Raw genomic sequence first — 13,884 nt, 5'->3', positions numbered from 1 at the left:
AAGGAACCCACTAGTGAAATCCCACATACCTGGTGACGAATTCCACGGAGAAATCTTTCGATTTTGGTGCTGGAACTAAAGGAAACTTGCTGCGTTCTTGAACTAGGGTTCTTGACCTTTTTCTCCCTTCTTGCTTCTAATTTTCTAAGTTTTGATTAATGATTTGACTTGGATAAGTTCTAGTTATGTTTCTAGGTTTAAACTGATTAAAACCTCATGATTTAGGGTTTAAACGACGTATCTAAGGGGTTAAACGAAATAGGAAAAGACCAAAAGACCCCTGAATTAATTGCTGTCGGAGTGATCTACGGAATGGACCTACGGGCCGTAGGTCAATCTACGGTCCGTAGATTGGGTCCGTAGTTCGAGTCTGCCCGACAGGTCTTCACTAAAACGGGCATAACTTTTTACTCGGAGGTCGGAATTTAGCAAACTCGGTGGCGTTGGAAAGATAATTCAATTATCTATCTAACCATAGGTCATGGGACACATAATTCATTTTGTGCTAAAAGTTATGACCATCTGAAGTTGACCCATCAGAATTTTCAGCTAACTGGCTGCTATCCTTCGATCTACGGTTAGACCTACGGACCGTGGATCGAACGACGGTCCGTGCTGGTCAACCGTAGTTCATGTCAGAGGCTGGGTAAGGAGGTCTTGATCCACGGACACAGACCACGGACCGTGGTCTGATCTACGGACCGTGGGTCTGTCCGTGAGTCGAGACTTAACCAATTTTCTGAGCTGGCTGGGGAGAGGTTGCAGTGGCAAACCACGGACCACCAGCACGGGCCATGGTCTGACCTACGGTCCGTGGATGGTGACCGTAAGTTGCACCTGCAACTTCTCAAAATCTGCATTTTTGTCTATTTTGAATACGGGGTGTTACAATAGGCCACCTCTCTAATGTGACTCAAAATCTCAAAAGGACAAATGAATCTAGGGCTAAGATTTCCTTCTCCCCGAACGTCATCACACCCTTCATGGGTGACATTCTGAGCCAAACATGATCACCCTCCACAAATTCTTAATCTCGGACCCTCTTATCTACATAACTCTTTAGTCGACTCTAAGCCGTTAACAACCTACCCTGAATCATATAGACATGCCTAATGACATATCTAAGCAAGTTTGTATCCAAAGAGTTCATCTCATTGTATCAAACCAACCAATTAGGGATCTATAACGCCTATCATACAACACCTCAAATGGGATCATCTAAGTACTGGAGTCATAAATCTAGTGGTAGGTAAATTCTGCTAAAGGCAAGTTTTAATCTCAATGAGCACCAAAGTCAATCACACATACACTCAAAGCATATCCTCCAACATTTGAATCATCCACTCGGACTGCCCATCCGTTTGAATGTGAAAAGTTGTACTAATGTCTAGCCGAATACCCAAACCATGTCGTAAGGCCCTCCAAAAGTGAGAAGTAAATAGTGCAACTTGATCGGAGACAATAGATACATGTAGTCCATGAAGCCGAACTATCTAACTAATGTAGAGTCGAGCTAAACTCTCTACCATGTAATTCACCTGAACTAGAATGAAACGGAAGGACTTGGTCAACCTATCAACAATCACCCAAATAGAATCATAACCACCCATGGTGGTAGGAAAACTCTCAACAAAGTCCATGGTGACACGCTCCCACTTCCAAGTAGGAACGGGTATCCTTTGAGACACACCTCCAGGCCGCTGGTGCTATCACTTGAACTATTGGCAAGTCAAACACTTAGATACGAACTCAGAAATACCCTTGTTCGAGACTCAAACTCTAATTGATATCAAAAACTACGTTTAAACACTTTAGACCTTCCAAAACTCAAAAAACTTCCATAAATCATAGCTTTTCAAAAAAAATTGAACAAGCTTCACAAACTGATCATAAATGACTCGGGACAACTATCGAGAGGGGTAAAATCGTAATTTTATGGAAATATCTAAACATGACTTTCCAGGTCATTAAAAAGATATAGATTTTAAGTTGTTCTTACTTTTAAAATATATATTAATTATTGAACGTACATCAATATTCACTTTTTATTTTGGTTATTACATACTCCCTCTATCCCATTTTATGTGAGGTAGTTTGACTCAGCACAGAGTTAAAGAAAGAAATGAAAACTTTTAAAACTTGAGGTCCAAAATGAATGATAGAAATTTGTGTGGCTGTAAATCATTTCATCAAGGGTAAAATAAACATTTATAGTTAAATTGCTACTTAATATTGAAATGTGTCATTCTTTTGGGGACTGACTAAAAAGGAAAGTAAGTCATATAAATTGGGACAGAGACAATACTATATATTACTCCTTATGTTTCTACTTATATGTTGTCCGTACTATAGATGGTCCTTAATTTTTGTCATTTCACAAAATCAATGCATAAATGACATTATGCCTAAGAGGGCTATGTGACTGCCTACGGGGCTAGGGGACTACTGATAGGGGTATATATAGGCTGACTAGCACCTTCCGGGCTTATGGGGGCCTGAGTAGGTGGTCTTGTGGTGTTTGTACCTGCTGAGCTTATGGGGGCTTGGTTAGGTTGTTGTTTTATTATTTTTGATAAGTTTAGATTTAGGAGCAGGTCAGTACACTTAACTTATCCTTGATTTATTTATCAGATTATTTCAGTATATCAGGATACCTCATCATAGACTATTTCCTTTCATACTCTGTACATTATTTTGTACTGACGCCTCATTTCCTTGGGGGCGCTGCATTCATGCATGCAGGTCCTGACAGACGACTGAGTAGACCTCCTCAGCAACAGGATTGAATTTTATTCGGTTGGCTAGCCCCTTTCCTCCGGAGCTACCAGAGTTGGGAGGTTTGTTACCTTTTGTTGTATATATCTTTATGGGTAGGCTGGGACCCTGTCCCGCTAATCTTTACTACTCTTAGAGGTTTGCAGACTAGTGTGTGGGGTGTATAGCTACGTTATGGCCATACTGGCCTATGTTGTTGGTTTGTTGAAGATTGTGAGTTGTTTGATGTATTGTATTGATATATACCTGCTTTTAGTTTTGGTATAGATATCATGGTGGCCTCGATGGCCCAATCAGGACTTCTGTGCTAGTTGGCTATTTATTTATTTGATCTCCTGGGAGTAGCTGTTTCTTTTATAGATCAGTTGACAGGGGCCTTGCCGGCCGATGGCTTAGTTTTAAGCCGAGATATACTTGTTTGATTTCTTGATTGCGTGTGGCTGTCATGCGCTAGTAGCAAATGGTTCAGCAGGGTCGGCTCGGGCCTTAGTTTTGGCATTAGGAGCCAGTTGCACCCCTTGAGTTTGGGGTGTCACTTATCTAGTTTCTTAAGAGACATAAAACCTAAAATAATGACATATAAATAGGAACGGAGGAAGTAACTTGTAGTGATAGAAAATTCATAATCTATTTAAAGAGTCATAAAGAAAACAAAAAGACAACAAAGAGCAATAGAGCATTGCCTCTTGTTGAGCATTTATTTATATTTATTTAGAAGAAAACAAAAGATAATTATGTGGCGACTAGATCGAGGCATAATTATTTGAGAATATGCTATAAGCCCATAATTAACGCTGCCGGACAATTTGGCGCACCAAACAAACAAAGAGTACTGGTTACAAATTCGAGATGTACCAACGACGATTTTTTCAAAAAAAGCTTTTGAAAATCATAATTTAAATTTGTCCATAATATTTTGTATAATTATAAAGTATTTGAAACTTGTATATTATAAGATTTGTTTACTACAAATTTTTGTTACTAAGAGTGTGTTTGTGTAGCAATTTGACCCAGGCGTTATGAGTAGGTCTATAGAGAAGAAATTTGGGCCAGAAAACTTTCTGGGTAGTAACTTGAAAATTCTTGGCTAGGCCAACCTTGTTAAATTAGGTCTTAAGTCTAACTCAAGCCCCTAAAGCTAGCTCAAATTGAGGAGGATTGTCCAAGCTTATAAGGAGTCCACTCATCTCATTACCTTAAATGGAATTTGGGCTAGGTGATGCCTAGGACCATCCAGGGAAGGGTGGGATCTTGTTTTGAGATTTGACTAGTCTATACTTCTAGCCAAGACATTAAGGAATCCATAAGGTCTTTTGAAATTGAATTCGGGTATGTAGAACTCCTGAAATTGAACTTGATTGAAAGATATGAGTCGGGACGTCAAGAAAAGAGTTAAAATTGGAAAAAAAACAATCAAACATGAGAAAATTGAAAGATATTTTTCAAAAAATGTTTTTCATCATACCAAACAAACCATAAAAAGTCTATACGGAACTAATGAACCATGAAGAAGATTACCTCTCTCGCGTCGTTTTAACTTTTAATATATACTAACTTTGTTTAAACTTATCTAGAAAGCTTCATATTAGAAATTTTATTATATTGTCTAAACGTGGTACTTCTAACATATCAGCTAAATTTAATAATGAAAAAAATAATTTTTTTAAATAAAATACTGTAAAATGAAAGAGAAATAAAATTTCTTATAAACAAGGGTATTTTTGTTAACTTTGGTAACATAAGAGGTAGATTTGGCTTTATAGTATATATAATTAAAGATAAATTTAATTGATTTAAGTAGGTATATTTAATTATTTTCTAAAAAATATATGCACAAAGACAAGAGCAACACAAACACGCAATTTTACAACGTACACATAAGTTTCCAAAAATCATTTGCTTTCTTTCAGAAAGACAGAAAAATATCATGAAATATAAATTGATATAGAAAAATAGCTTGACATAGAAAAAGGTGAAGTGATATTATCTTTCTAAAATTAATTAAGGCATAGCTTGATTGACACTAACGTTATCATTCTAAAGTCACGGTAATAGACATATTTTGACACATGAAGAAATGAAGAATGTATATTTCCATTCAAATTACAATTTATAGTTATTACTTATATCCTAAAAAATTATTAATATCAACAAAGAATTTAAAAATATTTCTAAAAATCATAGATTTGAAAGTTTAGACAAAAGAGTTATTTTGATTTCATTTTTCTAGTAAATTTGAATAAGGTAAGACTATATAAAAATATATTTATTAATCACTAAATATTATGTTGAGATGAATTCGATATGAACAAGGAAAATAATAGAATATATTTTTTATTTTGTAATCTTGGCAAGTGATAGCGACATTAACTATGAGTCTTCAAATTATATGGCCCATGAAAACAACTTATCAATCATTTCACACGGCAGAAGTGGAGATCCGACTTTGTCTATGACATGAAAATTGAGTGTTGTAAAACGAAATGCAATAATTAAATCAATACAAAATCAATATGACTGAACTTACACAAGAGAAAAGGCTATACAAGAACAGTTTCAATCCCCTTAAAACGTTAAAAAAATAAAGTGATTATAATTAGATAGTATGTGAGTTGTGACTGAGTAATCTTAAGATATAATGATTTTAAGATACTAACCAAGAGAGAATTTTATAGCACTTTTGAAGAGTCACAAAGTAAACAAGAAAGAGAGTAGATCAATCTGAGTTGTGGTATATTCTTCCATTTTTAATCAGAATTTTTGAATTAGATTCTTGTGAATTAAAAAAAGACATCTCATTAAGAATATCACATCTAATTCTGCAATTCGTGCATTCAAATTTAATCGAACTCTAATTGATAGAAAGAAAGTCTTAATCCCCCTTCTCTTACCTTCAAAAACAAAAGACAAATTATGTGGCAAGCAGACAAAGTACGTCTAATAATTTTCTCTGGCTGACAACTATCTTGCACCAAACAAATAAAGAGTATTAATTACAACAAATCAGAAAAAAAAAATTATGAGAAGACCCGAGATTCGACTCGAGACCCAATCCGACCACGAACCAAGACTCAATGCAACCCCGACCCGAGACCCAACCCGATCCCGAACCAAAACCAAACCTCAACCCTAGATCTGACCTCTACACGAGACCTGATCCCAACCCAAACCCTGACCCAAGACTCGATCCCGATCCCAACCCCAACTCGAGATACAACTCCGGCCTCGATCTGAGGATAGACCTCGACCCCACCCTAGACCCGAGACCCGGACTCAACCCCAATCCGTGATCTAACCCTCACCTCAACCCGAGACTCGATTTTGACCATGACCTGAGACCCGACCTCAACCTTGACTCGAAACCCCAAACCTCACCCTGACCCCAAAAAAATGACCCTATCCCCGACTTGAATCCTTACCTAAGACCCCTATGACACCCCAAAAATTTCTAAGTTAAGACTCGAACCATTCTTCATTTACTTGTAGGGTCACATATTAGGTGATTCTTAAATTGTCCATATGTGTAAAGGTAAATTATTTAGTGTGGGAATGATTTTGGATATCAATTAAGGTCACTAGAAACTCCTAGCGCAAAGTAGATCGAGTTGAAAGTTTCCTTATCGATCCATATCCCTTGGAATATAAGGAGTTACGTGGCCCTTAACCTATCAAATGAAAGGTGTTTGATTCGTCTTTCCAACGCCACCAATTTTGCATCAATCCAATTTCTGAGTAAAAAGTTATGACCATTTTAGTAACCTGATATAGTGTTGTGACGAATTAGCCGACGAGAAAATATTAAAAAGGGCCCTTTTTGTCTTTTTTTTACCTCTAAGAAAACCCTAAACAAATTTCTTGACTAATTAAAGACCCAAAACAATCGGATTTTCGTCTCTTAATTCATCATTCTCTTCTCTCTCAAACCCGAAGGTAAAACCCTAAGGAAAAATCAAAGTAGAAGAATCCATTCAATATTCTTTCAATCTTTTTTCAAGATTCTTCTCCAAGGTAAGTTTTCTCAAAGAATTCCATTATTTCCAACTCAAATTCTTCCATACAATTGTGAATCACTAATGAAAATCATAATTCTTGGCCATAGAGATTTCAAGAAACTAATTCAAGAATCTCAAGAAGGGTTTTCTTGATTGTTCTCCATCAAGTTAGGGTTTGAAGGCTTCTAATCAAGTTCTTCTTCAAGATTCTTCAAGAACCTTGTTCTTCCAGGTATGTAAGGCTATCATAGTATTAGACTAGTTCATCCTCGCGCCCTACATCTACTTTCAAATCAGTAAAAGAGTAATCTAGGATTCTACACCTAGATTTGAGTATTCTTGAGATGAGTTAATTTTGAGTTCTCGAATTTCTATTTCATTTGAAATTCTACTCCTAATTATTGAATTGCTATATGTTATGCATTAACAATCTTGAATTGAGTTGTTCATGTCCATAATTCCGCATGAACCCTATGAATTGAGTTTTAAATTTTGAGAAGCTTTTTCAAGCTAACACTTTAGTTTAAAACTGGGTTTTTGAGAAAGTAAAGATGACTTTTGAGAAAGAGTTGTATTCATGAGTTTTTATATGATTATTGAGGTCCTCAAGTTGAGTCGGTCATATCCATAATTCCGCATGAACCCTACGAATTGAGTTATACGTCTTGAGAGTCTTTGAAAGCCAATCATTGTGTTTCAAACCGAGTTTTGAGAAAAAGTTTAAAGGTTCTATTTCATAAAAACTAGATTTTATAATGTTATTTTATTCAATATATATATATATATACACATATGTACCTATGTTAATTATTGGACTTGAAAGATAAGTTCATAAGTGCATGTTTTCAAGAAAGTAAACACGTCTCATGTTTTGAAAAGTATTTCAAGTAATATCAAAAGTTCATTCTTTGTAATGGGTGAATTGAGCACAAAAGTTATATTAATTATTTTTGGAGTAGTATCGAGCACCGAGTTGAGTTAGAGTTTTTTATAACTCAGAAGGCCCATAAAACTATGTAGCCAACGTAGGATAGGATAGCATTGATTCTTCATGAGTCACCTCACCGCCTCTGAGAAGGCATATAGTTGGATTCATAGTCACGATATCATCCTATACCTCTGACATGGTATAGGATGGGCCCTTGCAACGTGTGGCGGGACGTTGTATCATTGCTAGGCTCATGGGAATGGTTGTCGGTAAAAGAAACTCCCCACAAATAAAGTATATTATTTTCATGTTCCTTTCATTGTATATTTTATTGTAAAGCTTAAATGGTTTTCACTTCATGTTCATGTATTGATTCAGTTGAGTTGCTTTCGGTCATTCAGCTCAGTTATTTGTTTACTCAGTCATATTACATACTCGTGCATTCCATATACTGATGTCATTCGACACATCCTTTTATGATGCAAATATAGGTGTTTATGATTATCAATAGGCGCTTCATTGAGATCATTCTACACTCCAATTAGCTTTGGTGAGCCTCATTGTATTCCAGAGGACTTCACAGTTATTTTCCAGTTAATAGTTTTGAGGTGTCATGGGTCTTGTCTCGGCGTCCTTCCTTAATAGTAGAGGCTTCATAGATAAACAGTTTTGGAGAATCTTTCATTTTCAGATATTTTCTTTAAAGCTTATGTTTCATACTCAGTAAATCCAGTTCAGTTTTGAGATTCAGTAAATTATTTTTAAACACTTCTTCCAATTTGATACTTATGTACACTTGAGTTAGTCTTCTGTTTGTAGTCAGTCAGGATGAAGGTTCGCATGAGGGCCATCAATGATTTTCGAGTGCCCATCACGTCCATGGTGTAGTCTCGGATCGTGACAACCCCAACTCGAGACCCGAACCTAAGTTAAGACCCGATCCAGACCTAAGACCCAACTTGAAACCCCGACCTTAGACCTGAGCCCAACACCAATCATGACTCTAACCTGAGACCCGACCTCGACTCGAGACCCAACCTCGACCACATTTTGAGACCCCGACTGAGATCAGACCCTAACCCTAATACGTCCAAATTAAACCTCTCAAAAGAAGTATAAAGCGATCATTGTTTAAATAAAGAACCTAACGAAGGTTAGAGTCGATCCCAAGAGGATTAATGTTTAGACTTAGTTCAATTGTTATTTTTCATGCTCTAAGTCGTATTATTTCCATAAAGGTGGGGGGGGGGGGTTGTCTAGAAAGTAATTGATGGGAATAATAGCAAGTAGCAAGTAACAATTTAACTTGTTTTAACTCAATATAAGACGAAACTAGGGTGTTAGTGTTCCCCGTGAATCCTTAGCACAATAGAACCTTATAGTCAAAACCTTGTCTAGTGTGTAGCATGCAAGATCAGTAAGTTATTTATCATCTAAGTGGATGGATGCCTAAGTAGATGAATTTTACCACAAACTTGGTCACTCTACGGACTACAGGTGTATGCCTTACTAACCCTTATCGTTGATCCAAATTAGTTATCCCTGGGTAAGTTCAAGCTATTAGATGAGGGTTGATAGCCTCAAACCTTCATTGTGTAATCCTTTTTTTCATTCGTTAATCCCTTGGTCAGATAAGTAGGAATAAAGCGAGTTCTAACGTAGGCCTCCATTATCAATCAAACTGAAGAGAAAAATAATACATGCATGTACACCATTCAAGAATTACTATTTATTAGATTTACATCGATAATTCATCATGGTTCCCATAACTCTAGTTGTGGATTTAGCTACTCATAATTGTTTGCTCACAATTTATAATAATTTGGTTCAAAGAAATCATGAACTTACAATATGAATGTTGAAAATTCAAAATCTTGAATTAAATTGCAAAGTCAAAAATCAAAGATCAATGTGTAATTAAAACCCCAAGAATTCAAGAATGAAAGTAAAAGAAACAAGCCACAATTTCTAGGAGTTCAGCAGAGGCAGAGCAGAGGGCTATGGCATCTTCAGTTGCAGAAGTGATATGGATGACAGGGTTGTTCAAGGAGCTTAAAGTTCATATTTCCATATTTTCTGGCAGCAAATCAGCTCTACAAATAGTTGTTAATTATGTGTTTCATGAAAGGACTAATTAAGCATATAGATGTAGTTGTATTCTTTTACAAGTAGTTGTATTCTGTTACAAGTAAAGAAAAGATCTTCTCTCTAAATTTCTCTGCATTGTTAACATGATGATTCATACAATTTCAGTAACTTGACAAACTATTCTCTAAAAATACCTACTTTATTTCAAAATTATATTACAATAATAACAAAAGGATCAAACTAGTAATATGAAACTGGGAGAAGAACAACCAGGCCAATAGAGATCCCAAATAGAAGAACTAATAAGCCAGTGAAATTGATTATGAGTGCTTCTTGGCCCTTTTGAAGTCCTAAAGCCATGAATTTCTCAATCAAACCAGTCTCTGTGCTAACTATTGCCATGAAAAAAATTGTAATTCCATAGAGAACATGCCATGAAGCCAACCTTGCCCTTCTCCAATTTTGTGCCCCAGGGAAGAAAAATACCAAGAATGAAACAAAGTACTGTTAAAAAAAATTAAGATTTTTGTTAGGACATTATTTTTTTCTAATTGAATATTAATGATACATTATAAATCAAGTCATCTTTGATAGATCTTATGATCTTAACCACATGCATGCTGAGATGAAGATGAAATAAGCGTAAAAACATTAGAAATTAATGCATGTTTAATTAAGTCTGTCTTAGAATTGAGTTAATTAAGTTATTACTCTCTCCGTCCACTTTTAATTGTCATGTTGCATTTTTCAAAAGTCAATTTAACTAATTTTCAAAATTAATTAAATTACATTAATTCGATATTTTAAATAAAAAATTTAGATATTCAAAAACTATACGAAAAGTACTATAAGTTGCAGTTTTTTGCATATCAACACGTTGAAAAAATGTATCGTAAAATTTCTTTGACTCTAAAAAAAGAAACTATGACAATTAAAAGTGGATAGAGAAGTATTTGATAATGGGATAAGACACAAGTAACCCCATAGACAATGACTGAAATCTCATAGACACATGCACTTTAACTAAACTAATTAGGTCCTATTACTCCGAACTCAATTACTTTTTTGTAATTTTGTATACCTTTTCACCTACGTGGGACACCCGTGACTCCGCATAGTTGAGGTGTGTGAGAGATGTTAGGATGCCACGTAAGCCCAAAAAATGTACAAAATTACATCAACAAAAAAATGAGTTCGAGAGGTAATAGGACCTTAATTAGTTTAGTTAAGGTATGTAAATGAAATTTCAGTCATATCCCTTTGATAATTAATCACAATATACAATTCATATGTGCACCAAAGAAACCACCTGAGTTATCCATTTCAAATAATGAAATTTAATTTATTAGATATTATATTAATATTTGACTCATTTCTTACCAGCAAGGCATAGAAGCTAACTGTGGAAATGCCAATCCAGGAATGCAAGGTAAGAAGGTCAACTTTTGCAGTATCATGCTGAAATTTGAATATAGCAAATAGGCCAACAATGCTAGAACCAAGACCAATCAAATGTAGAAACATGTGAAAGTATTTTCTTGTCCTCCTCCTTGCTGGGATAGTGGTAAATGTCATTATAGCTGTAATAAAAGCACATTCACATAGTATAATTTAGTCTAAACCTATTGAAATTTTATTTTTATATTTTAAAACCAATTTTGTTGGAAGTTAACAAGGGTAAGGGCTTAATTAGAGTGCATGAAAACATAATGCATGAGTAACAAGAAGTTATATTTTGTATAATAAAATAAAAACTACATACCTTCTCCGGAAACTAGGACAAATCCAATGACCATAAAGAATGGATGAAGCTGCGCGCATGCATGCAGACGGAGTAAATTAGTTATTTGAATGCTGAAAATATTTTATATAACAGGTTATTGACAATTCTCATAGTATTCAGCTCAAGAAAAATATATCCAAATGTTTATTATTTATTTTTGCCCCAATATTGTGTGGGACTATACTCAGTATTGTACGTCTTTCTCTAAATCTTTGTTTATAAAAATTGGCTAGCTACACAAAAGAGGTGGCCCTGAAAAAATAAAATAAAACGACACAAAACTTCAATAGATAAGAAGTTATTTCATCCTTGTCAATTCAAGTGTCTCTAATTTCCTTGAACTCTTAATTCTTCTTTTTATGGTGGAGACTAGAGAACATGAATTCAACCTGCATTTAGACTCGTTGAGCACTAAAACTCAACAAAAGCAGCTGACAAATTCACGTCCAACTGTTTCAAAAAGCTTTCCAAATTCTATTATTATAAGTACAATACTAGAAACTATATTTAATCTATTTCATCTTATATGTGACCACACTTTCGACTGGAAAATGAAGACGTTTTCTAGTCCCCTGAACGGGGGCATGACGAAACAAGGGAATGAAAGGCCTTTGCATTAGATGCTCTTTAACCGATCTCCACAATGATGACTATGTTGTCTTGGAGAGCTTTGAAAATTGCTCCTCCACGAAGACTTCTCTTTATGAAATTAGCAATGGAATTTGTCGGTAATTCCCATCTAATCCATCACTAAAATGCTCCTAGCTTGTTGGATTTTTTATAATCCATAGCTAAATGAGATTAGTATGAGATTTTTACTGTTTAGCTACAAAAATTTGTCGGTCACTAATTTCTCATTGTCTAATAGTGAGCTTGGTCATCACTCTTTTTATATTTGAGAAGCTTCTTAACTCTTAAATTTCTATTTTATCCACGCACGTCGACACTTTTAAGTTTTATGGTACAAAAATTTCATGGAATATGTAAGATAACAAGTTCAACGAGTACATTGTACTATGTGATGAAAGCCTTTTCTTTTTACCTTAAAATTGCGTTCCATATAATAAAAAGAAATAAAGAATTGAAGGGAATAATCCCATAAATTTAAGGAATGCAATATATATACTCCCTCCGCCCCAATTTAATAGTCATAATTTGACTACGCATGAAGTGTAAGAAATAAAGAAAGAATTTTTGAATTTTGTAATAGTAAATAAATTGAAATAAAGAGAATAATAAATGAGCGGACACTTACATTGAAAAGCTTCATCTTATTGGTTGAAGTGAAAGAAAGTCCCTCTCTGAAGTGTAGCAGCCAAACCAAGAGTAAGGTTGTGATTGCTATGAACAACAAATGTGCAAAGAAGGTCAAAAGCGAGGACACTGACACCCCTACCGTTCGATAGCTTGCACGGCTCCTATTATTTGCCTTCTCCATTGATCTCCACTCAAATGGTTTAATGGACACACACAAATTAGAGAAAGAATAATTGATTATTATACGTATACTACATGATATGGTTAAATAAGTCCTTTTATAGAGGTTACCTTAGGCTAATTACAAAATCTGATAAATTACATTTGTCCCTATTTTTGTTTCTTTCTACTTAAACAATTAACAACACATATTTATCCAATGCGTATTCAAAAAATAGCAATTGTGAAATTTTCTGGGTATTTCAATAATATATTTAATGAAATCTCACCTGCTTTCGTTGGACATGTTCAAATTAAGGCTCATATGTCCCAATTGGTAATTGATGCGATATGCTAAAAGTTAAACGGTTGGTTGGTAACTACGATTAAGTAATATCCGTCAGGCCGGTCATTCATATAAATTTTGAACAATATATGTTATTGACCTTTTCCAACGTCTATTAACAATGGTCCCATTGTCTATTTGTGATTTTTTATGTTAATTTTGCTTAGACTCATTCTTTTTGTAACAATTCAATTCTTCTTTTTTCTTGTTAAACGTTTATGCTTAAAAATATTTTGAAACTTATTCATATCATTTGATGCACTTGTTGGTATGATTTGAGACTTGTTCGTATAATTTGAGTTTGAATATGAGGGATTAAGATGAATCACGGCATAACTGAATCGAGTTGAGAATTTTTAAAACACTATAAGCCAGCATAGACCGAGTGCTGGCGACAGTGTGGTCAACACTAGCCGAGTGCAGATAGTGTGGCCAACATGGTTTCAGTGCCATCAACATAGCTAAGGTCCGTTCGAGTATTTAAAGACTTGGGGAGTTTGATTTGAGAGGCTTCAAATATCGTTTTTCATCTACAAATTTGATATGAAATTGAGAA

At 35.0% G+C, this 13,884-nt stretch overlaps 1 protein-coding gene across 1 annotated transcript; it reads right to left on the bottom strand.

Moving 5' to 3' along the window:
- Positions 1 to 10,023: 10,023 nt before the first annotated feature.
- On the bottom strand, positions 10,024 to 13,004 carry LOC125842729 (probable ascorbate-specific transmembrane electron transporter 1). Its single transcript, XM_049522056.1, has 4 exons — positions 12,822 to 13,004; positions 11,546 to 11,594; positions 11,164 to 11,363; positions 10,024 to 10,287 (listed from the first exon to the last, which is right to left on the bottom strand). The coding sequence occupies exons 1-4, from the start codon at positions 13,002 to 13,004 to the stop codon at positions 10,024 to 10,026; spliced, it is 696 nt and encodes a 231-aa protein (XP_049378013.1).
- Positions 13,005 to 13,884: the final 880 nt, after the last annotated feature.

The sequence above is a fragment of the Solanum stenotomum genome, chromosome 10 (genome assembly GCF_019186545.1).
Source record: "Solanum stenotomum isolate F172 chromosome 10, ASM1918654v1, whole genome shotgun sequence".
In the NCBI taxonomy this organism is placed as follows: Eukaryota; Viridiplantae; Streptophyta; class Magnoliopsida; order Solanales; family Solanaceae; genus Solanum; species Solanum stenotomum.
This window is presented reverse-complemented; position numbering and strand designations above follow the sequence as displayed.